Here is a 26561-nt window from a genome sequence, read left to right as displayed (position 1 = left end):
AACTGCCCGACCGTCTGGTGTCGTCCTTGGTCTTTTTTAAAATAAAAATAAAGATTGTTGGACAAAACCAGTTTTTAGGTCCATATGACACTGGAATCAGAACAGTTTGATAGTATCTAGACTTGTTTAGGAGAACATGCTCAAACATCTATCCATCCATCATCTATACCCGCTTATCCTTGCAAAGTCACTATGAGGCTGGTGACCATCTTCAGTGGTCATAGTTCAATAGAAAGTCGCACCAAACAGCCCTGCACTCACATAAAATCACTCTTAAAAACACTTTAAAAAGACCAGTTCACCTAAAATTGCGGGCGGAAGATGAAGAACCCCTGAAACAAACTCGTGCATGGATGGGAAGAACATGCAACCGGAAAGCAGAACGTCCCTAGACCTTCAAGCTGCCACAATGCCAATAACCGCTCCTCCATGCAGCCACAACCCAAACATGTTAAATCCAAATTTAATAGTTGAACCAATATTTCATGTAATAAATCAATACAATTGTGTTATATTTCCATTCACTGACCATTAATCTATGCAAGGGTTGTATGTTGACCTATTAAACCTCTTCAATCATGGAAACAAACACTAGCATAATTGAACAAACATTTAGAGCTACCAAAATTAGTTTCATTATATCTCTCTATAACAGAAAGTTAAGTGGAAGGACACACTATGGGCAATAATTAAAAGTGTTAAAGAGACAGCCTTCAAAATTAAAAGCTTGGAATATCTTCCTGTGTGTAATGAATTTATATGTTGACTGAGTTTGATTTTTTTTTTTAACAGAATTACAGAAATAAATTCTAGTTGACTGAGACACACCTGTATATTTCAGCTGCTGAAGAGGTGACATTACAAGGACCCACTGTTCCCTGCTGTGTATTTGTGAACATAATTTATTTACATCATACAATATTGGAAGATTAAACACACATACACTGCAGATTATAAATACGAAGGTTTGTACAAACTTTTACAACTAAAAAGGGGTTAAAAAAGCAGCAAGACCCAAAAAGGAAAACATTAACTGTGAAAATCTTTAAACTTAACCACCGGCCTCACTAATCACACGATCTGTTTGCCTCCAAAAACAATATTCACCAACCAGCTGGTCACTACTAGTCCATCCAAAACATAAAACGTTGTCCCCCTACAGTGACTTCTCAAAGGAAACAAACTGGTGAAAGATGAACCCTTCCGAAACGCTACGATCCACACACACACACACACACACACTAGTGTTTGGGAAAGCTAAACCTAAAGGGACAGTCTTCATGTGATGTGGACAGTTGGAGGACTCAATCTGATGCCAATGTTTGCAGAGAGGCACAACATGACAGGGCGTTATGAGTAAAGGTTGGCAAAAATGTCTCTAAAAAGGAATCAGAGCTGTGGGTTTAAGTTAGAGCAACGTACTGGCAGCAGAGATCCAGAAATCCAGAGGGTTAAACGCTGACCTCTTAAGGAGGTCAAAAACTGACAAAAAAAAAAGAAGAAAGAAATCCATTTTGCTACTCAAGCCAGCAGAGAGCAAGCACAAACAGTTCACCGAAACCCAGAGGGGGAACCCATCAGCAGGATGTTTTAAAGGGAAACAACACCTTCATCTGTCCCCTATATAGTCTTTGTTTAAAACAAGGCTCTGAATGCTGCGGTGAAATCACCAAAAGAAATAAACACATTGGCAGAATACGCAAACAGGGTCGGAACTGGAAGGAGAAATCCTGTAACAAAGGAGAGGAAAAGAAAAAATAAGGTGGGCTCAGGTCCATGTGCTGAAATCTGATTGCTCTCCATGTTTAGAGTCAAACAGAGTCATCTCTTCATATTCTCTGGATCTTCTCAGCCACCACCATGGGGTTCTCTTTACGGATCTTGGCAACAGCGTCTGCTTTATAGTCGTATGGACAGTCGTGTTTGTCGGAGTAACGGTGGATCCCACAGAACAGATTCCCACAGCGGCAGCCGAAACCTGGAATTTCAAGAAGTCAGAGATAATTTATTATTTCAAAAAATGTGCACAGAAACGTCTTTCCAGATCAACCATGTAAAACCAGGATATTTTTTTAAATAATAGAACTTTATTTTTATAGGGACGACACAGTTGGAGTGAAAGTGGTGTGCTGGATAGATGTTATACCTATCACTAGTTTTCCAGTCCGGAACCCAGTTGGACTTTTACATGAACAAGTAACTCCAGCTAAAGCGACATTATGCTACATAATATACATCAATAGAATACATTTGTGGAAATGAATGTACTAAAACAACCTGCACAGATAAAAAAAAAACTAAAATGACAAACCTTCCATAATTTTCCAGTGAAAACAATCCCATATACAGCTGAAGCCAGACATTTACATACTTTATGCCCCCTTACTGCCGGAGACCAAATCAGACTAAGCTTTTCCTGCTTTAGGCTCATTATAAAAAACAAAAGTATTTATATTTCTTAACTGACAGAATAATGTGATTTCCTTTATCCTTCTTCAGAGGTTTAAATACACTTATGCCGTTAAACGATGTTGAAAAAAGGTCCAAATGTCTGAAGGCGCCACAATCTTCTGTTCAATTATATTTAAACAGCCTGGGAAGGTCCAGCCATCATTCTGTTCAGGAAGAAGACGGGTCCTGTGTCCTAGAGATGAACGGGTTCTGGTGGGAAGTCAACCTCAGGACAAAACATCTAGTGAAGATGTTGGCTGAAGCTGGTAGAAGAACACCAATAATCGACAGTGAAAGGAGCTTCTGACATGGGCTGAGAGGCCACTCAGCAAGGAAGAAACAACACATAAAGCCACATTACAGTTTGCTAAGACACTCAGGGACAAAAATCTTAATTTCTGGAATCCTGTCCTGTAGTCTGATGAAACAAACTGAAGTGTTTGCTCGTAACTATGGTTACATTAAGAAGAAACGTGGCAGGATCATCATGTGGGGATGTTCTGCTGCAGGAGGGACCGGTGCACTTCACAGAGCAGGTGGCATCATTAGGGAACATTATATGAAAGCACTGAAGCAAAATCTTCAATGACATCATCCAGGAAGTAAAAGCTGGGTCTTCAAAAAGGACAATGACTCTAATCATACCACTAGATTAGCTATAAACATGGCTTACGGACATTAAAATCAATGTTTTGGAGTGGACATCTTGACTCATACCAATACGAAGCTTATAAACCTGACCCAGTTATACCAGTTCTATAGGAGGAATGGGCTAATAACCAGCAAACATTGTGGAAGAATATCCAAAACATTTTATCCAAGTCACACAGTTTAAAATCTATTCTAACACGTAAATAGTAAACTTTTGTCTTTGAAAAATGTTGTCAAACATTTTTCTCTCATTCTGTCTTTAACAAATAGAAATGATCCCGACTGAACCTAGAGAGAAAACGTTTAGTCTGATTTAATGTTTGAACACTAAAGAAAGAGACAAATAGGTTGTGCGAAAACGTGCAGCAATTCTGATCAAGTTTTGTGTTTTGTGCAAAGCTGTTCAGATGTTTTTGCTCCTGTTCCATACAAGCTAACTGGTAGATCTGAAATACATGAAATGTTTTCAGCGAGAGGACAACAATAAAACATGAAATTTGAACAGCTTGTTCAAATCTTCAGGCTAAGTCCACGGTTTTCTCAGAACTCCCTGGAAACCGTCACAAGAAAATGCCTCAAGGAAAAATAAAATGCACAAAAAAAACGATGACATTTTCAGGTTGAGTTAAACAGCTGTTTAGAATAAAATAATCCTGTATTTCTGGAAAATCTGAACATGGCACAATAAAAGTGACATGATAGAACAGGTTTTCCTGTTCTTACCTGTAAGGCCGATTTTTTTGCGACACATGAAGCAACGGTTCTTTTTCGGTTTGGGTGGCTCCGGGGGTTTGACTTCTTCACTGCCAGCGGTGGACGGATGCGAAAGTGAACTTGGGGGCTGACTGACAACTAGAGACACAGGGGGAAAACATTTCCATCACGTCAGATTGGTTTTTAAAACAAAAAAAAAAACAGTTATTCCACTCAGTAAGGCATGATTGGAACAAAGTGTGCTTTAAAATGAACAGAACAAAATGAATTCGCTCGGCAGGAGATACAGTAACAATCAGAAGCCAAACACTGCGGATTTATCCTCCTGTAGGACCGTTTGACTGCGTAACGACACACACACGGCACCACTGAATTGCCAACAGCATGTTTATCATTAGTCCGTTTGGTACCAACCTGCTTCTGTGTCTTCTACTTTGGTCACTGATGCGAATTTCTCCTGAGACGACAGCCTCATTTCAGTCATCTGTTGTGTTACTGAGGTGGCAGCTGAACTCCCGCTGTGAAGAGCAGAGAGAGAAACAAAGCATGAAGCTTAAATGTGACCTTTTGGTTTATATTTGGTCTATTTTTAACCCACCTCGGTCTGGTTTAGTATTGTAGCAGGAATTTAAATTCACATTTTTTTTTTATATACTCAGTTAGGGATACTTTTTTCCCCCAAGAATTTGATTCATAAAATGAGGCAGGAAACAATTTACAGATTTTTTGTTTTTCCATAATTATTCAAACCAGAAAAAACATTTTTTAGCCAAGATTTTTCATATCTTGGTGATTTTCCTCCCACTATCAGATTGTGGATGACTCATCTTTCTCGTGTTTCTTTTGGATCTTGAGTCATGATGCAAAGTGGTGTTTTAATAACCAGTATCTTTGGATATAACAGAAATAACAGAAAAGCTTAAAATGTGTCACTCCGTGTATTGAACCTATATGATGACTCAGTTTCAGTTTTAATTCAATTTATGAATAAATAAGCTTCTTTAAAAACAGCTTTCTCATGTGTTTCCTTGGATTTAAATAAAGTCATGAGAAAAACTTGTGAAACCAAAACTGGCAAGGCCCTTTCCTCTTGTGTTTTATATCAACCTGATGACATTTGTTGAGGAAGAACCTCAGCAGGACCTTCTCACCTGAGGGCATCTGTGGCTGAAGCATCGGAGGCAGCTGCCGCCGCCGCCGCCGCCGCCTCAGCCGCCACCTCCGCAGCAGCAACTGCGGCAGCTGCAGCATTATTCAATGTATCCTCTAAACTCTGGATTGCAGACTCCTCAGCTGTGGAGCTACTGCCTGATGGAGGAAAAAAATTAAATAAAATCCCATCATGCCACAGTCAGGTGGTGGACACAAAGTCGGAGGGACGTTTGAAGGCAGATGGTCTCACCAATTGGGCTCAAAGAACTAACTCCTCCATTGTTCTGTCTCGACAGGTGTTCCTTGTGGCAAACAGAGCACATGCCATTAGTCCTAGGGTTACCATAGAAACCACAGCCAGTGGCACAGAGCATAGGAACTGGGCTCTGATTGGTCTCCTGGGCCATAGCAATGTCTGCCACCAACAGAGAGATCCTGAAGACAAACAAAGACACGCCGTTAGCACAACTAAAGAAAAAAAGTCACACAGATATGAAAATAATGAACGAATAATTTGTCTTTATTTTGGATAAATTCATTAATGCATCTCAGAAGAACAGACAGTCGCTTTACACTCAGTATCCGAAAAAGGAACCTATATTGAAACCTATAAATAACTTTTTAACCAATGTTGAGCAACATGTATTATACCACATAGTTCACATTTCTGTAACAGCAATAAGTTATCAACAGTGTCAAACGCTCTTCGTAAATCAATAAAGGCTCCAATAGCATCATGTTAATCTATTGCTGTTGCTATATTTTCTATAAATTCCATCACTGCTAAGGATGTGGATCAGTTACTTTTAAAACCATACTGCTGATCATCTAAAAGCCCATATTTCTCAATAAAGGCATTAAGCTTTTCCAGTATTTTACAAAACTGAGGTAAGAAATAAATAGATGAATAATTTGATGTTTGTCACCATTTTTATAGTTTGGAATCCCTTTAGCAATTTTCATTTTTTCAGGGAAGATACCCAGTAAAAAGACTGGTTACAATGACCTGAGCTGATCATTCAGGCAAGCTTCAGGAGGTTTAGCTTACAAACAAATATAGAATCATTAATTCAGAGTTAAATATGTCCAACCTTTATATTTCTGCTTCATCTGCAGCTTTACAGTGCAAATGTTTCTTTACATTTTCCTTCCATGCAGTCTGCATTTTTTTTGTGTGTCTTTAAGGTCCTAATCAATCTGTAATATTTTGTCTGCTATGCATTAAAACTCCGCTTGCCAAGAATATATTTGGCTAGTTGGACAGATCTTCACAGCCGACAGTTCATATAGATCTAAGTAACTATGTTCCAAAGGGAGAGTGGGGAAATTGTGGTGGAGTAGAAAGAGAAACCGGGAGAGGTTGGATTAATCGAGATCATCTCAATAGGTCTGTAGGGTAAAAAAAAAAAAAAAAAAAAAAAAGGCACTTTCCTTTTAATCAGTACTTTTACTCAAGCACAGTTAATCAAACTAAAATTAAATTACAAAACCTCATTAAGTTAATTCTTTGGAGCACTGGATCAGTAATGTTTGTCCTGTACCCAGTATGTCAAACAGAGGTGGGTAGAGAATTTAAGTGCACCCTTTCATCAAACATTTTGACAGGTGGGCGGGACTTCCGGTGAGGGCGGGACTTCCGGTGGGGGCCATGTGGTTGCCATGTGGGCAGGGGGGTGTGTCCAAGGGGCGTAACAGTGGATGTTGATTGGTTGTCGTCATTAGGGGCGATACCTTAAATGAGTCAATTAAAACACGGGTGTGTTTAAGGGTGTTATTAATAATCTGTATGTTTTTTCAGGCGTTAATACATCTAAAAAACAAAACAAAACAAAAAAAGACATGCATCCTTTTATATTTTTAAAGGTATAATCAACTTAATGTTGACCTATCACATGAAATCCTAATAAAGGAACTGTGTAACCTGACAGAATTGTAAGTTAATTTTGCTTTACAGCAGGACCTATTTGTTGAATATATGAGCCAGTCTAAATCCGTTCAAAATAGAAAAGACCTAAAAAAGTAAATAAAAATAAAAAATTGTGCTTCACTACATCGATGGAACGAGAAAAACCTTCAGCTTCTGCGTCAACATACTGGAAAAGCAGCTGAAATAGGTAAGACGAATATCAGATTAACAGAAAAAAAAAAGAACTTCAGTATACTGTTTCCAAGTTACAAATTCACTCTAGCAATGATGTGTTTGTTTTTGAATCATGAGAGACTCCATTTTAGGAAAAAAAAAAGGAATGATAATTTTAGTTACCTGTAGCTTTTCTAAAAAACATTTTACTTTTTCATCTTAGAGTTACAGGGTTACAACTGTTAGGGGCGATGTCAGGAAGGGGCAGTTACGTCTGTTTCTTAGATAACATATCACCTTTGAACTCAAGAAGGGTTTTGGTCTTAAAAACATAGTCTTTGCAGTTGAGATAACACTGTCATGTTCTGGTATAAATACTGTGTGTAAATGTTGGGGCTCTGTTTCATTGGTTAACCTCAGTGTCAGGGTCTTCAAATGCTGAATGTCTTTGAACCATAACACTTGTTACATTGAAAAATACCAGTACTGACAAGAAAAAATGTCGGTAAATATTTCAGGAAACCCGGAAATTGTGGCTTCTTCTTCTGATAATTCACAAAAGCACAATGACATCTTAAAACGTAAGTAAGTAAGTAAGTATCATTAAATGCATGTGAATGTTCTCAAATTTTGTTTATATATATTGTTTATATATATATATATATATATATTTGTTTCTTTGTCATAGAACCCACCGCTGATGACCTTAATGATTTCATCTTGACACAATCAGATTATGGTAAGTAAATGTTAAATGCAATAATATATATATATATATATATATATATATATATATATATATATTATAGTTAACCCTTGACAATGTTTCAATTTATAGATTTGATGAGAGAGGTAAACCCGAATGATCAAGTTGGAGGGTTCAGCGGCTGGAATCGACAGTCAAAATTGAGAAGGCGAATTATCTCCAAACAAGAAAAACTCGCAACAACTGAACTTTCTTTTAACACAGAAATTAAAACTGATTCTTTGAATACCCCCCCGTCAATTATCATCATTTCCCCTGAAGACACACCGGATAAGTTACCGGCACCACCAGAAAGTAAGTAAGTCCTAAGAACTATCTATTTTTTCTTTGAGAGTGAATGTATTTTAAACCTCAGATAAAAAACTGTTTACAGATTCGACTGAGAGCTCTGTGGAAGACATAGTTGTCGAGCAGGAGCAAGGTAAGGAAATAAAAATTAAATAAAAACAATATATATATATATATATATATATATATATATGTATTTTAAGCATAGTTCAATAAAAATGTCATATAAACCTGTTTACAGATACATCCAAAGATGCCACATTAAATCCGCCCACCAGAAGGTCGCTTTTCAAAGATCAAGACAGCTTTCAGCAGAACGGCACCGTTTCAGTCCAACAAGAAGTGAAATCTGGAGGTTTTACCGCAAAGAATCGGAGTAAGATTAAAAAAAAAACTTGTGTATTTTAAAAACTATTTTCGTTTTATTTATGAACGCTGTGCTGCGCAGCGTAAGATAACTTTTATTGTCTTCTGTTTTTACAGAATATTTAACCCCGGCCAAAAGACAGCGACTCTTTGCGCTACAAACCAGAGCAACGCTAGTGAGTGGTTTAATGAACGGTACGTTTTAATTCATACATACATACTGAATTAATTTTAATTCCCCTTTTTTTTTTTTTTTTTCAGCTTTAATGTGATTATTTCATTATTACATATTTTTATTTATTTATTTTTTGTTCATTCTCCTTACAGAGGTAACGTTGATGGTAGGACAGATTGGATACAGAAACGGACAGCGCAGGAAGACAGTCTCTACAGCCTCACGGGATCTTCGTAATAAGGCCTCATCGTTAACGCTTCTGGCAGCATGTCAGATTCTGTTAAAGAAGCATTTTGGTGACATCAAGGTGATTTTAAACTGAACTGATCACTGTGTTTTTGTTTTTTGTTTTTTCTGTAGGTTAGTTTTATTTTTATTTTGTTTCTTATGTTCATAGAAAATGGATAACCGAATTAGACTTGCCCTGGATGAAATAAGAAATTTAGTTAATGAACTTAACGAAATTCCCGTTAATGCAGAAGAAAATAGCACACCGTCTCCACACAGCATTGAGCAAAATTATCATAATCCCTCTACGACACACTCCGCAGATCATCACGGGGGTCATTTTAATACCGATGTAGCAGTTAGTTCTGATCAAGTAATCAGACTTGCCCTGGATGAAATAAGAAATTTAGTTAATGAACTTAACGAAATCCCCGTTAATGCATCTCCTGCTAACAGTGAAAATTTAATAAATGAATATCAGCACGGTGACGTTTTAAACGTAATCAATCAGGCTCATTCCGATTTGAACAGCGAACCGTCTCCACACAGCAGCATTGAGGAAAATGATTCACCTGACACTCATCAGAATCCTTCTACGTCACACGCCGCAGATCATCACGGGGGTCATTTCAATACGGACGTAGCGGTTAGTTCTGATCAAATAGAGCGAGATCCTCCAGCTGTGGTTGAACGTGAACATTTTAATAACCATGAAATAAGGAGACCTTTTACCATACCGCCGCCCTGTCCAAGTGACGTTCCAGATTTAGCAGCATTCTATACAGACATCATGCGTATTATAATTGAATTAGCCGACGCTGCGAGATCGTTAACCAGACGTAACGACGTTGTGCAGCTGGAATTAGTGGGTGAAAATCTCAATCGTCACATCACATTTACTGTTACAGATGATGGAAATATGATCCTGCCTGCTTTTGAAAACTTCCTCAACGATTTAGTACAATCGAATGCAAATATACCTGTAGATAATAACATGGAATTTGTTCTTCAGGTTGTTAATGACCCAGCAGGAGGTTCTTAGCGTAAAGCTGCAGGAACGTTAGACTGTGAACTGTTTAATAAGAAAATGCGTCATTTGTATATTATAAACAATACCGGTAATCAGTTATGTTTTGCAATCAGCCTCGCACACGTCTCTGACCCTGAGCTCACGGATCACCGTGCTGTAGAACTGGGGAGGAGATGGCACCATCAGGCAGGCCTTGACGAGCAAACAGCAGTTACTTTTAGTGATATTGGTAAATTTGAAACCATTCTGAAGAGAAAAATTGTAGTGTTTCACAGAACCACGGGCTCTACTGCTCTGTGTAAATTTGAGACCAGTTTCCCCGATCGTTCAAACCCTCTGTTTTTGCTGTTATTTCAAGGTCATTACTATGGGATAAAAAATCTCAAAGGTTTTATGGGGTGCAGATATATTTGTAATTACTGTTACGCCAGCTATCAGAATGCCAATACACACCATTGTGAAGGTTATTGTCCAGTGTGTCGAACATATAAATGTATGCAAGAGATTAGCAATCCTGTAAGCTGTGCAGGCTGTCAAAGAATCTGTCGTAATTCTTCATGTTTCAGCAGACACCATCAGAAATAGTGCTGAAAGGCCTATGAGTGACTGTGAGTTGGTAAAACTGTGTAAAGTATGCAAACGGATATACGTTATTCCAATCAGTAAACCGAATAAACCACACGTGTGTAATGTAAAATGCAGTATTTGCGGTGAAAATGTACCCCCCAGCCTAGACGTTACATGCGATGATCATAAGTGTTACATTCAGCCTTGCAGTGCAATTAATCAGCTTGATGATAAACTGATTTTTTATGATTTCGAATGCCTCGTCAATGAGAGCGGCGTGCATACCCCCTTTCTGGTCTGTGCTAAAACGTTGAAAGGTGATGAATGGTACGCTTATGGACTGAATTGCACCCAAAAATTTCTCCTGCATTTCAGGAGGCCAATGTACAAAGGTTACACCTTAATAGCGCACAATGCGCGGGGGTACGATGGTTACCTGATTCTCACAGCAATGCTGCAGTTAGGCATTAAACCACATATCGTCATGGTAGGGAGTAAAGTTCTCTGTTTAACCGACCCTGATTACAGGTTAAAATACATTGATAGCCTGTCCTTCATGTGCATGAAGCTTAGTGCCATGCCGAAAGCGTTAGGCTTTACCGATCAAAGCAAGGGTTTTTTTCCCCACCTATTTTCCTCTGAACAACATCTCCAGTATGTAGGGGCTTTTCCTCCTCCATCCTGCTACGCTGTAGAACGCATGAGTCTTCAAGAACAACAGGTGTTTAGCAGCTGGTACAGAGAAGCGAGCAAAGAGGTCTTTGACTTTAAGAAAGAAGCTATTCGTTATTGTAAAAATGACGTTGAAATTCTTTTTCAAGGATGCTTAAAATTCAGAGACGAGTTCTTTAAGGAGACAAGTGTGGATCCGTTTAAAAGTATCACAATAGCATCAGCCTGCATGAAGGTTTTTGTAACCAATTTCCTTCCTCCTCAAACCTTAGCCATTCCATCACCTCTGGACTACAGACGTAGCAGTAAAACGTTCTCCAGCGTGTCCATTCAATGGCTCGGCTGGATTGCAGACAGCAGAGCCATATTTATCGAGCATGCATTAAATAGGGGTGAAAAGAAAATCGGGCCATATTCAGTGGATGGGTATGCAGAGATTAACGGTGTCAAAGTTGCGTTTGAATTTTATGGCTGTTTTTTCCACGGCTGTAAAAAGTGTTACATGCCTCATGACAAGTGTCCGTTGAGAGGGGTCGCATTTGAACAGTTTTACGCAGCCACTGTTGAGAGAAGCAAGGTGTTACAAACTGTGTACGGCCTTCGTCTCGAAGTCATATGGGAGCATGAGTGGATTGAAATGAAAAAATCAAACCCAGGGGTGATCAGCTTTCTTGAGAAAGTTAATGCACCCGAACCGCTATCCCCCCGGGATGCGCTGTATGGTGGACGCACCTGTCCTATGAAGTTCAGGTACACAGCGGAACCGGATGAAACTGTACACTATGTGGATTACACATCTCTGTACCCTTATGTAAACGCCAACTGCGTTTTTCCCCTCGGACACCCCACCATCATTTACAAAGATTTTGATGACCCCAGCAGCTACTTCGGTATAATCAAAGCTGTGGTCTACCCACCACGTAACCTGTTGTTCCCTGTTTTACCTTACAGAACATCCCAAGGTAAACTTGTGTTCACTCTCTGCCGCTCATGCGCTGAATTAAATAACCAGTCAGGTCCCTGCATGCATAATGATCAAGAAAGAGCTTTGACGGGAGTTTGGGCGAGTGTAGAACTCTGTAAAGCTTTGGAGTGTAGTTATCGTCTTGCTAAAATCACAGAGGTGTGGCATTTTGAAAAGAGAAGTGATACAATCTTTAAAGGTTACATTCATTGCTTTTTAAAGGGTAAGCAGGAGGCTTCAGGCTATCCATCTGAAGCAGTGGATCAGGAGAGTAAGTCAAAGTATATAAGCGACTACAAACTGCATCAGGGCATCCAATTAGACCCTGAGAAAATCGAGATGAATCCTGCCAAAAGGCAGGTTGCAAAATTGTGTTTAAACAGTTTTTGGGGGAAATTTGCGCAAAGAAGTGATCTGTCTCAGACCACAGTCATCACTAACCCTGAAGACTTTTCAGCTTCATGTTCTCGAGTAAATACAGGGTTAACTATTTTCATTTTTTCAACCCTGAAATGTGTGTAGTGCAGTGGAACTACAGCAAACGTGTCATATATCCACCAAGTAAGACAAATAATGTGTTTATAGCAGCATTCACCACCGCTTATGCACGTTTAAAACTTCTCAGCAGCATGGAGAAGTTACAGGACAGATTGATTTATATTGACACGGACAGTTTGATTTATGTGACAAAAAGTGGTGAAACTCCTCTGGAATTGGGGAATTATCTGGGTGATCTTACTGACGAGTTAGATGGTGACAGCATTTCGGAGTTTGCATCGACAGGACCCAAGAGTTATGCATACCAGACCAAAAACCGTAAAAATGTAATGATACGTGCTAAAGGCATCACTCAGACGCATGAATGCAGCGAGAGGGTCAATTTTGACAGCATCAAAGGGCTGGTCGAGGGCTACTTACAGGGGTCAAGTGAGGGTGTCATTGAAATCCCTCAACACACGATCAGGAGGGATAAAAAGAGATTCCGTTTGACAAACGCGACATTTCTTAAAAAGTTTCGACTGGTGTATGATAAGAGACGTCTTTTTTCTGACGGGACAACTCTGCCTTTCGGTTATTAGAGTTGAAGAAGAAATAAAATAAAAAGTCACATGGATTTACAGGAGATTGATTTTGATCCTAGATTTAGAGCCCCTTTCTCATGTATGATAGTTGGACCCAGCGGCTGCGGGAAAACTTTCTTTGTAAAAAGTATTTTACAAAACTGTAATCATGTCATGGATATTGTTCCAGAAAATATTGTATGGATTTACACATCTTTTCAACCCATGTATGCTGAATTGCAGAAGATGAATAAAAATATTACCTTTGTGGAAGGATTGCCTCATTCTTTTGAAGATGAAAACCTGTTTCCTCCTGATCAGAATCATCTGATTATTCTAGACGATGTTATTGCTCAAGCCTCAGATGATGAAAACGTGATGAAGGTCTTTACCCAGTTTCGTCACCATCGTAATATGAGTGTTATGATGTTGACTCAGAATGTTTTTCATCAGGGAAAGTTCAGTCGCACTATTAGTTTGAACTGTAATTATATGGTGTTGTTTAAGAACCCGAGAGATAAACTCCAGCTGAATATACTGGCCCGCCAAATGTTTCCATCTCAAAAGGGTCTCTTCTTGGAGAGTTTTGAAGACGCAACGAGAGAAGCTCATGGATATTTAATCATCGATTTTACGCCTACCTGCCCAGAACATTTCAGACTGAGAACGGGGATACTTCCTCACCAGTGGCCTGCTGTGTACGTACCCAGAACAAAGTAAGTCATCATGTCAGCGCGTATAAAAAGGAATTTACCATTATTCAGAGCTTTGTACCAGGCCTGTCCACAGAAACGTAAAGATATTCTCGCACACTGCTCTCCCGACTTTATTCAGGCTCTGTGCGAGATTGCACTGAATATCCTAAAAGGTAACATTAAACTATCACCCTCTCAACACCGACAATTGAAGAAACAAAGAAATATCATCAGATTGTTGGGTGATAAAAGAACCGGGATAAAAACTAAACAGTTGGCTCTCAAAAAGCAACGAGGTGGTTTTATTCTCCCCATCTTAACGGCTCTTGCACCCTTGATCGGTGATCTAGTGGGTGGAATCATCAGGAGATAATGTCTCTCAGAACATCGCAGAAGATGTTTCTCATTTCACCTCATCAATTCAAGCGTCTGACCCAGTCAGACACGTCCATCAGACAGACGGCGGAGGAGAATTTGGATGCTGAAATGAGAGCGATATTAAACGAGCCGGGTTTGACTTCTTATGAAAAAATCAAGAGATACGATGCTCTTCTCCAGAGGTATCTGACTTTACTTAAGCAAGGTGTCAAAGAAGAAAAACAGCGGGTCAGTTTAACGCTGCAGCGTGACACAGAGGTTCCTGAACATGAGCGGTCCCAAGAAAAACAAGGCCCGGGGCAGGACGAGGCCCCTAAGGATCAGGTTCTTACGGAAGTACTGAAAAGCCTTCCTAAACACAATCGTAAAAATGCCGAGTACATTTTGAAGAAATTATCCGAAAGAAGTGAGAGTTGGACTTCGCGAGGTGAATTTGTATTTAACGGAAATATTATAAAGGGGTCCCACATGATTGATTTGTTGAAAAATCTCATGCTTCCGTTTAAAAAATCTGGAGCATCACAAACCCGAGGATGGTCTGATTTTCTACACTCCATGTCAGAAGTAAACATACCTATATCTTCAGTCATTAACCCTTATGCTCGTGAAGAATATAGACGTTTCAAAACAGAGGGTACACCACCCAGCGTTAAGCAGAGAAGAAAAAGAAGAAGAAGGCAGATAACTCATTCTCCCTACTGGTCGAGATCTGAGCTGGAAGATCCAAAAAATGCTGATGGGAGATCAAAAAAGTCTCTTCGTAAGACGACACTACCACCCCGATGGATTACATTTTCACCATAAACCGTTATAAGAAAAATGAAACATGTAGTCTATTTCTTTTATTCATAAAATATTTATTGATTATATTTTTCAAGTCTAACTTCGTTCTCTACTTCACACACTAACATATGATATCATTACACAAATATTAAATCATAAGAAGAAAAAAAAACAAACAATGAAAAAAAAATAAGACATTTTAAATTCCATAACAATCCAGAAACATCTCCAAAGAGCATGTTCTGTGAGTATAAAATGTACAACTTTGATTAATGACACATTTCTGATATTTTTTCACAAAGTTAGATACCATTAAATCATTCTTAATCACATCTCCGGTGTATTTCGACAACACTTGCTGCATTGATAATCCGCACGCTCTATGACATAGATAAAAAATGCAATGGTGACCGCACACAGTGGACAGTGTTTTGAAGCTGATTATTATGATACAATATTTTTGAGGATCTGTCTTCTAAAAATGTTACGATGCTTGACGGGTAGAACTCGAAATCCGGAGAGAATCCATAAGAGTCAAAAAAGCTGGATTGACCATTCTCATCCAATGTCAGAGCTAGCCAGTGTTCCCCCGGCATGTGTGAAGGATGTGTGTTCACGATAAAGTAGGCCGGCCCTGGGAATTTGTCAGCTAGCAGCGGCAGCTGGTCGCACGGCCACACACCGCAAAACAAATCTCCCAGCAGATGACGCATCAGGCTCTCAATTTCATGATTATTCATGCCTGATTAGATTAATAATAATCCACCAGCACACGCCTCTTTGAATCAATCTCTAAAATAGAATCATAACAAGCGTAGATGATCAGCGTGGTGGTATATGGCAACGGGTTTCTGAAGCGCATTTCCAATCTTAAATTCCCACTGGAAACTGGAGATAGAGCATCTGTGTCCTCACCCGGGTTAAGATTAAATGTGAATAGAGAGTATCCTTGATTAAATTCCTGACGTGATATACTCAGTGGAAGGTCTTTTAGATGTCGTCCTGTAGCTGTAAACAAGTTGTAATACTCTCTCACTGAATGACCTTGGTTAAAATTTGGCTGGAAGGCTTTAGCAGGAATTTGTCTGCCATCCTTACACAAAGCTAAATATTCCATATCAAAATGATTAAAGTCAAACGGATTGAGATTGCGTGTTCCTGTAAAAGCGTCATGATCCAGTAACGCAATCACCACATACTTGGGAAAGATGCCTAAGAAAAGATTCTCTTGGTTGCATACCCTTGAATTTTCAGGGATGGAATATGTTTTTACATTCACACGTGAAAGTGGATACAGAGCATTTGCTTTCATTAAAGCTGAAGCGTGCCCCAGTCGTACAGCTGGAGAGACAGTAACTTTTTTGATAAAAAGAGATGCTCCTAATATCCTGAGTTTGTAAGTGGAGTCTCTTGCGGCCATGAGACAAAAGGCATCGTTGGCTCTTGTAAGTTTAATTTTAAGGTCAACAGAGTTTAAAAGAAGTCTCTCGCAGAAAAATATGTCTGCATGCAGGGGGCCTAGGAGATGTACCTCCCTGGAATTTGCCGTAAAGCCTGCTCTGCTGTTAAGACCTTGGTTAGGGCCGTTAGTTGTAACAATAGAGTTCAGAGCACCTGCAGTGTCTTTATAAAAAAGACCAGAGCTAAACTGGGTTTTTAAAGAATCCTCAGAAAAGTTTAACAATGTCTCAATCATGGCTCTATATGGATGTGTAGCGCTGGATTGTGAAATCATTCGATCTCCGAGAGTGACGTCACACTGACTGAAGATGGTGTTTAACGGGTAATTGATGAGCCCTACAGGTGCATCATCTGGCAGGTTTGTTCCATCCTCGTTAGTAATTTTCACTCTGAGATGCAACAGCGTATCGTTGAGATCCAGATACTTTTCTCCGTCTCCCGGAATGAAAAACTCGATCGGCCCTCCATCAGTGATTGCTGATAAAGGCTGGATCTCGGTGTAAATTTTATCTTCGATCGATAGCTGTGTCATCGGGGCAGAAAATAAGTCCAACTCTGCCAGCGTGCACTCTGATGATTTGTTATGTAAAAGAGCCATTATTTAAATATATCAAAACTTGCGGATGACTTCCTTCCTCTTCGTTTGTCAGCTGCGACTGATCTCCTTTTTCGCGTTTGTCGTTGTTTTTTAACCGTTCTTAAACGATCACCAGGGGGTCTTGTTCTGGGTCTTTTGGATAAAACCATAATTCCTGAACCTTCTTGACCTTCGGTGCGTGTAGAACCACTCATTTTACTCACGGCTCTACCGATGACATCCGAAGCGATATTTGATGCAGCCGTTTTAAGATGGGGTTTTGCAATTGCAAATCCTTTTTTAACCAGAGGGGATACGAAGCGGAATAATTTTGAAAATAATGATCCAATTCCGCGTCCGTACATGACCGGGGCCCCATAAAACCCTGGCAGATTACCGCCTGATTGACTTACATAGTAATTTACAAAGCGATTTGGATCACGTCTCAGACTTAGATGTGCCATGTTCTCTCTTGCCTGCTTGATGCAGTGTTGAATGACCAGCGTAATATGAATGATAATCAATCAATCTTAGAGGTTATATACATATCTCTGGAATAGTTTATACAAATAAAATTTATCTCAGGCTACGTTGTGATATCAGCGGTCTGAAGTGTAGTCTTATGACGGTCTTTCCATAGACGAAATTTACAGGAACGTTTTGGTCCGATTTAATTTCTATATTGATATTTTCAATATGTCTTCTGGAGACTGGAAGGTAGTGGGCGGGGTTAAACGTCTGAGTAATCATATCACTGAATGTGCCTTGTACTTTGACGGTCCACAGTAAAGGTGCAAAAGTATTTTGTACTATTTGTGGGCTGACCACGTCGCTGTAACAGTATAGGTGATAGAAACCAGCCTTTATATCCGCCGGAAAAGGAGCCAGTTTTGGTTCAGAAACATGAATCCATTCCCCTGGTTTCACGCCCATCATATAAGCTAGAGTGCTGAAGAAGCGTATTTCATACGGACTATTTGCTTGAAATGCAAATCTCTTTTGAACTTTGCTGAATTTAATGCGTAAACCCGATTTCAATTTTTTGAAAAACATTTTCATCTCTGTCTCGAGTTGAACAACGCTGTTATAGTAGCCACTTCTGATCCTTTGCGTATTGATCTCCACATCACCAACCTTCCTCCATTCAAAGTAGGCATCATAATCCGGTAAATTATGCCATGTATGAGGGTATGAAATCTCGGCTAATGCAACCATCCATTGGCCTTCTAAATCAATATGTTGAGCTAAATTTACACGGAAACTTGAACTGGTATTATTTTTAAACACTTCCATGCTAGCATTAGATGGAAGAGTAACGTAAAAGCCATCATCCTCTACCTGATGGTTCATGATGCTGTGTCAACTGTGAGGTTTAGTGCAAACCTTTTTTATACGTTTCGAAGTTCATCAAACTTGATCCAACTGTTGAATTTCTCAGGCCAGTTTTTCCAGCTTACAAAAACCTGTTTGACTCCCTTGACCGTACGTCGTTTTAATATTTTTTCCACTTGATACATCTTGTCGTTAAATATTTTTACTTTTTGAAGTTCCTCAGCGTAAAAGGAACCCTCGATAGGTTCTCCATCCAAATCTTTGAGTTTGTATACAGGAGGAGAACGGGGTATCCGGTCATAGACTGTAAACACTTCATCTGTAAAACTCTGTTCGTATTTTTTGTCAAACACTCCACGGACCTTGGATATTCTGACAAGATCCCCTTGTTTAAACGTTGTCACTGAGTCCTTGCAATATCTGTTGGACTTGACATCATACAGATTCTGAAACACTTGAAAGGCATTTTCTGGGGTCACTTCCATAGGGCTCATTTTAATGCTGGAGTGGTAGGAATGGTTGTAGCTTCTAGCTAGGTTTTGCAGTACATCGACGTACCGCCGGGTATTGTTAGCTGTAAAATATCTCCACATCCTTGTTTTTAATGTGCGGTTAAATCTCTCGACCACTGAAGCTTTTGCTTCACTCGCTGTGGCAAAATGTTCAATACCGTGTTTCTCCATTAAAACTTTAAATTTCTTGTTAAAAAATTCTTTACCGGCATCAGTCTGAAGTTTTTTGGGGATCTGACTTTCTGTAAAAACTGATTCAAATGCCTTTACCACCTCAGCGGCTGTTTTCCTCTTCAAAACTCGTACATACGCCCTTTTTGAAAAGATGTCAATGACTGTTAATAAATAATTATAACCATCATTTTCCATGGCCAGAGCTTGCATGTCACAGAGATCAGCCTGGAACTGCCTCAATGGTCTGGTGACAAAAACTCTGTTTCTCGGGAACTTTATTCTTGCAGGTTTATGTAGAGTATAGGTATCTTCTCCTGATAAAAAATCTTTAACTTTTTCAACCGCAACCTTCTTTCCCGTTTCATCTTGCATAACCCTCCTCAGCCTATCTACACCCCCAAAACTTCCCGGATTTGAAGGGCTATAATATACTTTCTTCATCAGCCGTCTTCCTGCCATCTCTGCCGATTACTTGTTAAATAATGAGAAAAAACACACAGGAGGGTAGATTTATCCTTATTTTTTTATTATTATTTTTTTATTTATTTAATATAAACAAAAAACAACCAGAAAAACAAAATCAGATAAAATGCAGATGAATTCAAACACTACTAGCTTTTTAAACAACACTTTTGGGAAAGGTTACTATGTTCCTACTTTAATTGTATTTAATAGTAAAAAGAAAAAAGAAGAAAAATCATATAATGCAGATTAACTAAAGTACTGGAATACTAAAAAATAAAAAATGATACAACAACAAGTCATCAAACATGTGAGATCAGTTTGTCAGTCCATAGCACTCTGAAACAGAGTTAAGTTGTTTGAGATGTTTCTCATCGACCATGCGATCATAAACGTGCGCTATTGCACTGTGGATGCCTTGTACCGATTTCAGTTCATATAAAACCGTCTTGGCAATCGTCTTCACTCTGAAGTCATCCGCTTGTATGCTTCGAAGTACCAGAAGATTCTGAATAGCAGGAATGAGTTTGGGGGTTACGAGTCGTCGTACGATGCGTTGAAAGTTGACTTGGTAATAATCCTCCCCCAGTACCTCCAGGCAATGGTGTTGACGCTGGCTTGGGTGGTTCGTTATACATCCATAGCAGGTTTCTCTGAGATAGTTCAAAGAGGTTATGTTGAATAAATGAAGTATCGCTGTTTTCACCGTATTGATGAGGGTGGTTGAGAACCAACCGTCAATTTCGTCCTCCTGGTTACTCTCATCCTCTGCTGAAGGCTGAGGGTCCTCCATCGGTTCCAGGCTTTGTGTAGGGGCTTCGGTAGAGGGTGAGTAGCTGGTGGCTACCTCCTCCTCCACGACCACCTTCATGTCTTCTGGCAGGACATTCGCGTCTACAGACTCAGCCATGAATAGCGGTGATGGTGAGCAGAGGTCTGGAGAAAGCGGTAGATATTTCATGTTGTATCCTGTAGGTGATGCAGGACTGAAGTGGTTCTCTGAGAATGAGGATGTTGAGGTGGATGGTGAGAAGAGGTCAGGGGAAGGCGGATGATATGGTCCAATGTTGAAGCTTTCATCGTGCTCAGGAGAGAAGTGGATCTCTGCTCGGTGGTTGTAGAGATCCCTGTATGGTGTCGGTCCACTCATTCTCATGATACGATTCTCAGTGTCTGTGAGCTTGCAGTTATCCCCCCGTATATATATCATAGGAAGGGGCGTGTCCTCAGAAGAGGGTTCGTTCTAAACGTAAAACAGGAAACGTCAGCGTTTTTTTCACTGACATGACATCGATCCAACTTCGTGACTTTTGGAAAAGGTCGGAAAGACGATGTCCAATTTCACTCATCTTCTCTGCCCAAGCTTCAAACGGCAGAGCCAGCATTGTCTTGAATACGCCGCAGTCCTGATTGAAAGCCTCCAACACAAACAGATCTGAGGGACTCGTCCGGTTGTTCCTGCGTCTGCTTGCCCGAAAAGACCAGCGGCCATTTGCTGTGGTTTTTGACCCCCACACTGCGCTAAAGAGAGGTTCTCTCTCAGCTATTTCAACATCGGATGGTATATGAAACATTCTCGCCCGTTTTACAGGTCGAGGAGACAGTTCATTTTCTTCTTCTTCTTCTTCCTCCCTCTCCTGCCTTGAGACTGTTTCAGGGCTATCATTAAGGTGCGGGATTGCAAGCTTTAACACAGCCCAGTCGCTGTGGGTGAGTGTACACAGAGCCAGTGATCCATTAAATACCTCATCTTGATCCAATTGATACAGGCAAAGCTCTCCTATTTCATACATGAAAATATAACCCCAGCTGCCAACCAGGCCATATGGCTCCAAAGACCATTCTTCCTGCAGAGTCTTGAACGGGGGTCTTTGTACCCTGCAGATGTAGTATGTTGATTTCTTAGGAGCATTCAATTCACGGGATGAATACTGGTAGACGGTCACTGGGGTTTCGCACAGAACTGACATACCTCTTGGCCGAACCGAGGTCTGATTTTCAACCATGGTTGTTGAAGTTGATTTTGGATCCTCATCATCGGTAGAGTATGTCACGACGGGAATTCGGATAGGTATCTCCGTTGAGGAAGTATATGATGCAGTTGCTTGTTCATCATCATCATCTTGGCACGCGTTGCGTTTCTCCTCCGCTTGACGATAAACTCTCTTAACTCTAGCCATTGTTGAACGGGTGTTCTTTTTTTTCCAACGAATGCTGCATGTAAAGTGCAGAGTTTTATCTCTGTATTTAAAGTAAACACTAAGGCACGCCCTATTGTTTTCATTGGGTTATTCAAGGTTTAACGATGCTTACAAACACACCCCCTCTATTTTTAATTGGTGCTGATGCCAAACAGTTTCCGATAATACCATATTTGTCTTGTTCTATTTATAACAAACACACCCCTGTGTTTTAATTGACTCATTTAAGGTATTGCCCCTAATGACGACAACCAATCAGCATCCACTGTTACGCCCCCCTTGGACACACCACCTGCTTGACCACGTGACCTCCTGCCCACGTGGCAACCACATGGCGCCCATATGGCCCCCACCGGAAATCCCGCCCTCACCGGAAGTCCCACCCACCTGTCAAAAAGTTTGATGAAAGGGTGTACTTAAATTCTCTGTGGGTGCATTTCCATGCTGACATGCCTCCATGCGGCCCCAGGTTTACACGTCACTGTTCATGACTGTCTCCCCCGCTGTTACAGAAATACAATGTGACACTGACCTTAAAATCACACTAACAGGTTCTATCAACTAGGACGGCTGCAAACACATTTATTCATACACAAACCCCAAGAGGTGACACTGTCTGAATTTGTCTCGGTAGTTCCTGAAAAGACAATGGGATCCTTCTAAGCAAAGTAGTTTTCATAGGAGCAGTTCGTTATTTAGGCTTCATCCCTGAATGTTATAGACATTTCCTAACAGTGGTGAGCCCTAAGACAAAACCGGACAAATACGTGGTTATTGCTTTTATTCAGGTTGAGAAAACCAGGAATGATTTTCATAAACTATTAGACATTTGTGAGGATCCTTAGATGCACGTAATCCTCCACCGATCCAAAGTCCAAAGGACGTCTACCGCAAGCACAGGTGGACCTTAATAAATCTGGAAATGGACTAAAAGTTATTTTCTTTCAGGAACTGAATTCAAACTGCACCAACTTTGTATCCCATTGAAGCAGCAGCTATTCTTGGTTCCTTTGCACATTTTTTTCAACCTCCCTTTTCCCTTCCACTAAGCTTTCCATTAAAATGTTTGGGTACACCACCCTGAATAGCCAGCTTATTTAGCAATGGCCAAGTCAGGAGTCTCTTCTAGGATTGTGGAACATATTTCTGTATTTTATATCCCATTTTTAACTGCTCTTATACATTATTGGGGGGTCGGGGATGCAGGAATCCAGATGTGAGAAAGAAATTAGTAAATCGAACTGATATGACCACGATCTTCCCATGTAGTTCTATACTCCACATCTTTATTAGGGAGTGTGTCCTGAGAGGTATAATATTATAGTTTGTCCTATAAACAGTAACATGTTAGCGTACCCTCACTGTCATATTTAGTGTACCTAAAATTAGGCTGGTAGTATTTGTACACTGCTGTACATCATGTGCTGTTTGACACAAGGGACACAGATCAGTATGAAGTTCCAACCTCAACCCAACAAAAAGGGGATACACTTTTCATTCAACTTAAACTTGGAACACATTTAACACATTATGCCATTTTGGTTGACAGCCTTTCACAGGTTGCTAGGTATATTAAAGCGACAAACAGTTATTTTAAAATAATGTAATTGTTAGACTACAATGCTGAAATCATTTCAAAATGCTTAATGCTCTTTCAAATAAAATCAGTTTCTACTCTCTTGAATTTTTGAAATCTTGGAATGAAAGAAAAATACTTTCACCAACATGAAGCTATCTCCTATTGAATTAATGCTCTAACCTCTGATCCACCTGAGTTTTTGGTAGAAAAATAACTTGTGCAAATTAATTAAATCAAATCGTCAACATCGACTCACATCAGATAAATACTATTGGTTCCTTAACCCCAATACCTGATTAACACCGAGACAAAAACCAGTACTCCCTGACCCAGTAGCTAGTTATTTCTAGCAGCAGCGTGGAGAATACCTGATTATATCGTAAAAAGATGAAAAATGGGAATACAAGCAACACGACTTTCTGAGTTAGATTAAACTAAACCAGTGATATGATTTTGTTGTCTTCATGATTTCCGTGATGGATTTATCGGCCACAACCGTTTAAATCTACAAATCCACTGAGTCATGCTAGCAGGCTAATGACCGATGCTAACTGCTCTGCTTTGGGAAAAAAAACATTAAACTGATTGACACGGCGGTTGTCAACATTAGATTTGTGTTACAGACGTTTACGACGTTGACTGAAATACAATAACTTAAAGCTATATTAATAAATATATGTTTTATTCATATAAAAAACGGTGCTTGTATAGTTAGCCACACTGGCAGCTAATGTTTTTTCTTTGCTGCTAGCAGATTAACGTTAGCCACGTTAAAACGTGTAAAATAATAAAATTATCACCTTTGTACTAAACCTAATAAAGGATACTCCTAGTAATAAACCGACATTTGACCAAAATACTTGTCATTTCTAAGAAAAACTTGTAATTACGAATGATAAAGTTTCCGACGACACGTGCTAGCAAAGCATTTCTCTAATCTGCTTTTCATTCAATTTTTCTACATCGTCTTGAATATTATTCCCTGACATGTTCGCACATAATTAGCTTTTTTGTGTTTTTATGTTTTGACCAGCTAATGCAGTAGGAATATGTTCAGAAAGACAGGCTTAACTTACCCTTTGTGACTGAGGAACGTTGCTTTACTAGGCAAGTTTAGCGATCACGACGAAATAACTGGACCTATCCTGAAGCTAAGTATCTGTCTAACTAACTAGGGCCGTCTAGGTAAGTATTGGTACTTTTCTTTCCTTCGTTTCGGACTTTTCTCAGGTCGGGGTGGGAGCTTGTTTTAATATCGACAGCCCCTCGTTGTGTCGCGCTGTGGTGGCATCTGTTTTGTTTTACGTGTCGGCGTTCTAATGCTGGGAATTGCGACTCGTTTCCGGGATCCGAATCATTTGGCTCAGGTCACTTTAAAGGTTCGACTCGTTCGGTCACCTCAGTTCTACAATAAATTACAATATATTCGAAAAGCTATTTAATAAAAAGAAAAAACTGAAACTCTGTGCCTGTCCACTCCTCCTTCAGATTCAGGGACCTTGATTTCCAAATTAAATGCAAAATGAACTAATGTTTGAAATAATTGACTTTGGAGCACTGAAGAATAGACTGGAGATTTTTCTCAGCCCATGAAAAACACAAAACGCTGTTGTCTCTGGTTCAGGCGTGGTTTAAACACTATTAAAATGAAATTTGTTGCTCATGTCTTAGATATGTCTGTTTTTGTTTGCCAGGATCAAAATGTTGTCTTTATGAGGTTATTACATTTTTACTCTGCAGTTTAAATGTTTGAGTTCCAAGCTGAACATTTTTTTAAGGAAACACCTCCTAAATTGGGCTGTACGGTGGAGCAGTTGGTAACACTGTTGCCTTGGAGCAAGAAGGTCCTGGGTTAGCCGGGGGTCTTTCTGCATGGAGTTTGCATGTTCTCCCCGTGCATGCGTGGGTTCTCTCCGGGTACTCCGGCTTCCTCCTACAGTCCAAAGACATGCCTGTTAGGTTAATTGGTCTCTCTAAATTGCCCTTAGGTGTGTGAATGAGTGTGTGTATGGTTGTTTGTGTGTGGCCCTGCGATGGACTGGTGACTTGTCCAGGGTGTACCGTAGACAGCTGGAGATCCCTTGACCCATCTGGAAGAAGCGGTATAGAAAATGACTGACTGACTGACCTCCTAAATTTGGAATTCTGAACTGGAAAGTACATCAACACCAAGCTCCATGTCCTGCATCAAACCTTGATAGACAATCATTATTGGACAAATTCTTGGCCAACATCCAACACATATGGTCCCCATAACAAAATAATGGCTAGGATGGGGAAGGTGGGGCTTGATTGTTCAATATATCCCACAGACGTGTAGTATTGGGATCATAAGAATTTGACCAAGTCAACACTGCAAGCTAGTCTTTTTCTTCCTTGAATTATTCCTGGGCCATTTTTCCTTTTTAGCAGTGAGTAGACAATCCATGAAGAATCCCTTATGGAGCCTGTTTTCAGCCCATTTCCTACCCATATGGACCTCATACGTAAGTATGGATTGGGGCTTCTGCTGGCTGACTGGGCTGTGTCTGTCATTCTTTTACTCCTCTTTATTTTACATTCTGATCATATGATCGCAATAAAGACTAAACCAGCAGCCTCCCATCGTTCATTTCAATGAATTAGCATTTTGAACTGGATCGTACACGACCGAAACTTCCTATTGCCTTTGCTCTTTTGTACTTCTGGTAGATGTCACAGAAATTGTGATCCTGTGATTGGATGGCGGCCACCAAAGATTTCAGCACATTGCAAAACAGCAAAGCTGCTTTTCTGGGTTGCAGTTTCATGTTGCTGTTGATGTGTATTAAAGGAGGGAATGTTCACCACCTTAAACATTTGTTGTTGTTGGTACAAGTTGTGGAGGATATGTTATCATTCTTCTCAGGGTGCTGCAGGCTTTTTGTTGTTTCCTTAAAACAAGTCTGCTAAATAAACTGCTTTAGAAGAACCAGTGATTAATGCTGCAAACCCAAAAGTTCAAGGTTCAGGTCCCAATGAATATGATTATGATCTTATGAATTTGCATCACACAAAGGGCTACAATATAAAAGTCCATGCAGAGAGCTTCATGTTTATCAAGCACTATTTACCCACCAGGAATAATAACATCAAGAGTCCAGTTCAGTTATTGACTTTGCAGATCTGTATTTTTCACACATAATGAGACTAGATGCACTTTTTACAGTTTTCTCCTGTAGAACCACATTTAGCAGCAATAATTCTCCATAGTAATTTCTCAC

The 26561-nt window shown here is 39.8% G+C and overlaps 1 protein-coding gene across 1 annotated transcript; it reads right to left on the bottom strand.

Moving 5' to 3' along the window:
- Positions 1-884: 884 nt before the first annotated feature.
- Positions 885-24643, bottom strand: LOC124872057 (AN1-type zinc finger protein 5-like). The gene is made up of 6 exons (XM_047371713.1): positions 24396-24643; positions 5219-5403; positions 4968-5124; positions 4231-4334; positions 3826-3954; positions 885-1978 (listed from the first exon to the last, which is right to left on the bottom strand). Exons 2-6 carry the CDS (start codon positions 5373-5375, stop codon positions 1830-1832), a joined length of 696 nt encoding a protein of 231 aa, XP_047227669.1. The 5' UTR covers positions 5376-5403; positions 24396-24643; the 3' UTR covers positions 885-1829.
- Between the last annotated feature and the right edge of the window lie 1918 nt (positions 24644-26561).

The sequence above is a fragment of the Girardinichthys multiradiatus genome, chromosome 8, assembly GCF_021462225.1.
Source record: "Girardinichthys multiradiatus isolate DD_20200921_A chromosome 8, DD_fGirMul_XY1, whole genome shotgun sequence".
In the NCBI taxonomy this organism is placed as follows: domain Eukaryota; kingdom Metazoa; phylum Chordata; class Actinopteri; order Cyprinodontiformes; family Goodeidae; genus Girardinichthys; species Girardinichthys multiradiatus.
This window is presented reverse-complemented; position numbering and strand designations above follow the sequence as displayed.

What these genes read in the sequence shown, in the direction of transcription:
- LOC124872057 (XM_047371713.1), bottom strand. Translation starts at nt 5,375, where the DNA reads ATGGCCCAGGAGACCAATCAGAGCCCAGTTCCTATGCTCTGTGCCACT. An exon ending in TCAGCCACAGATGCCCTCAG is followed by an intron (nt 4,335 to 4,967) that starts GTGAGAAGGTCC and finishes TGCTCTTCACAG; the next exon opens with CGGGAGTTCAGCTGCCACCT. An exon ending in CAAAAAAATCGGCCTTACAG is followed by an intron (nt 1,979 to 3,825) that starts GTAAGAACAGGA and finishes TTGAAATTCCAG; the next exon opens with GTTTCGGCTGCCGCTGTGGG.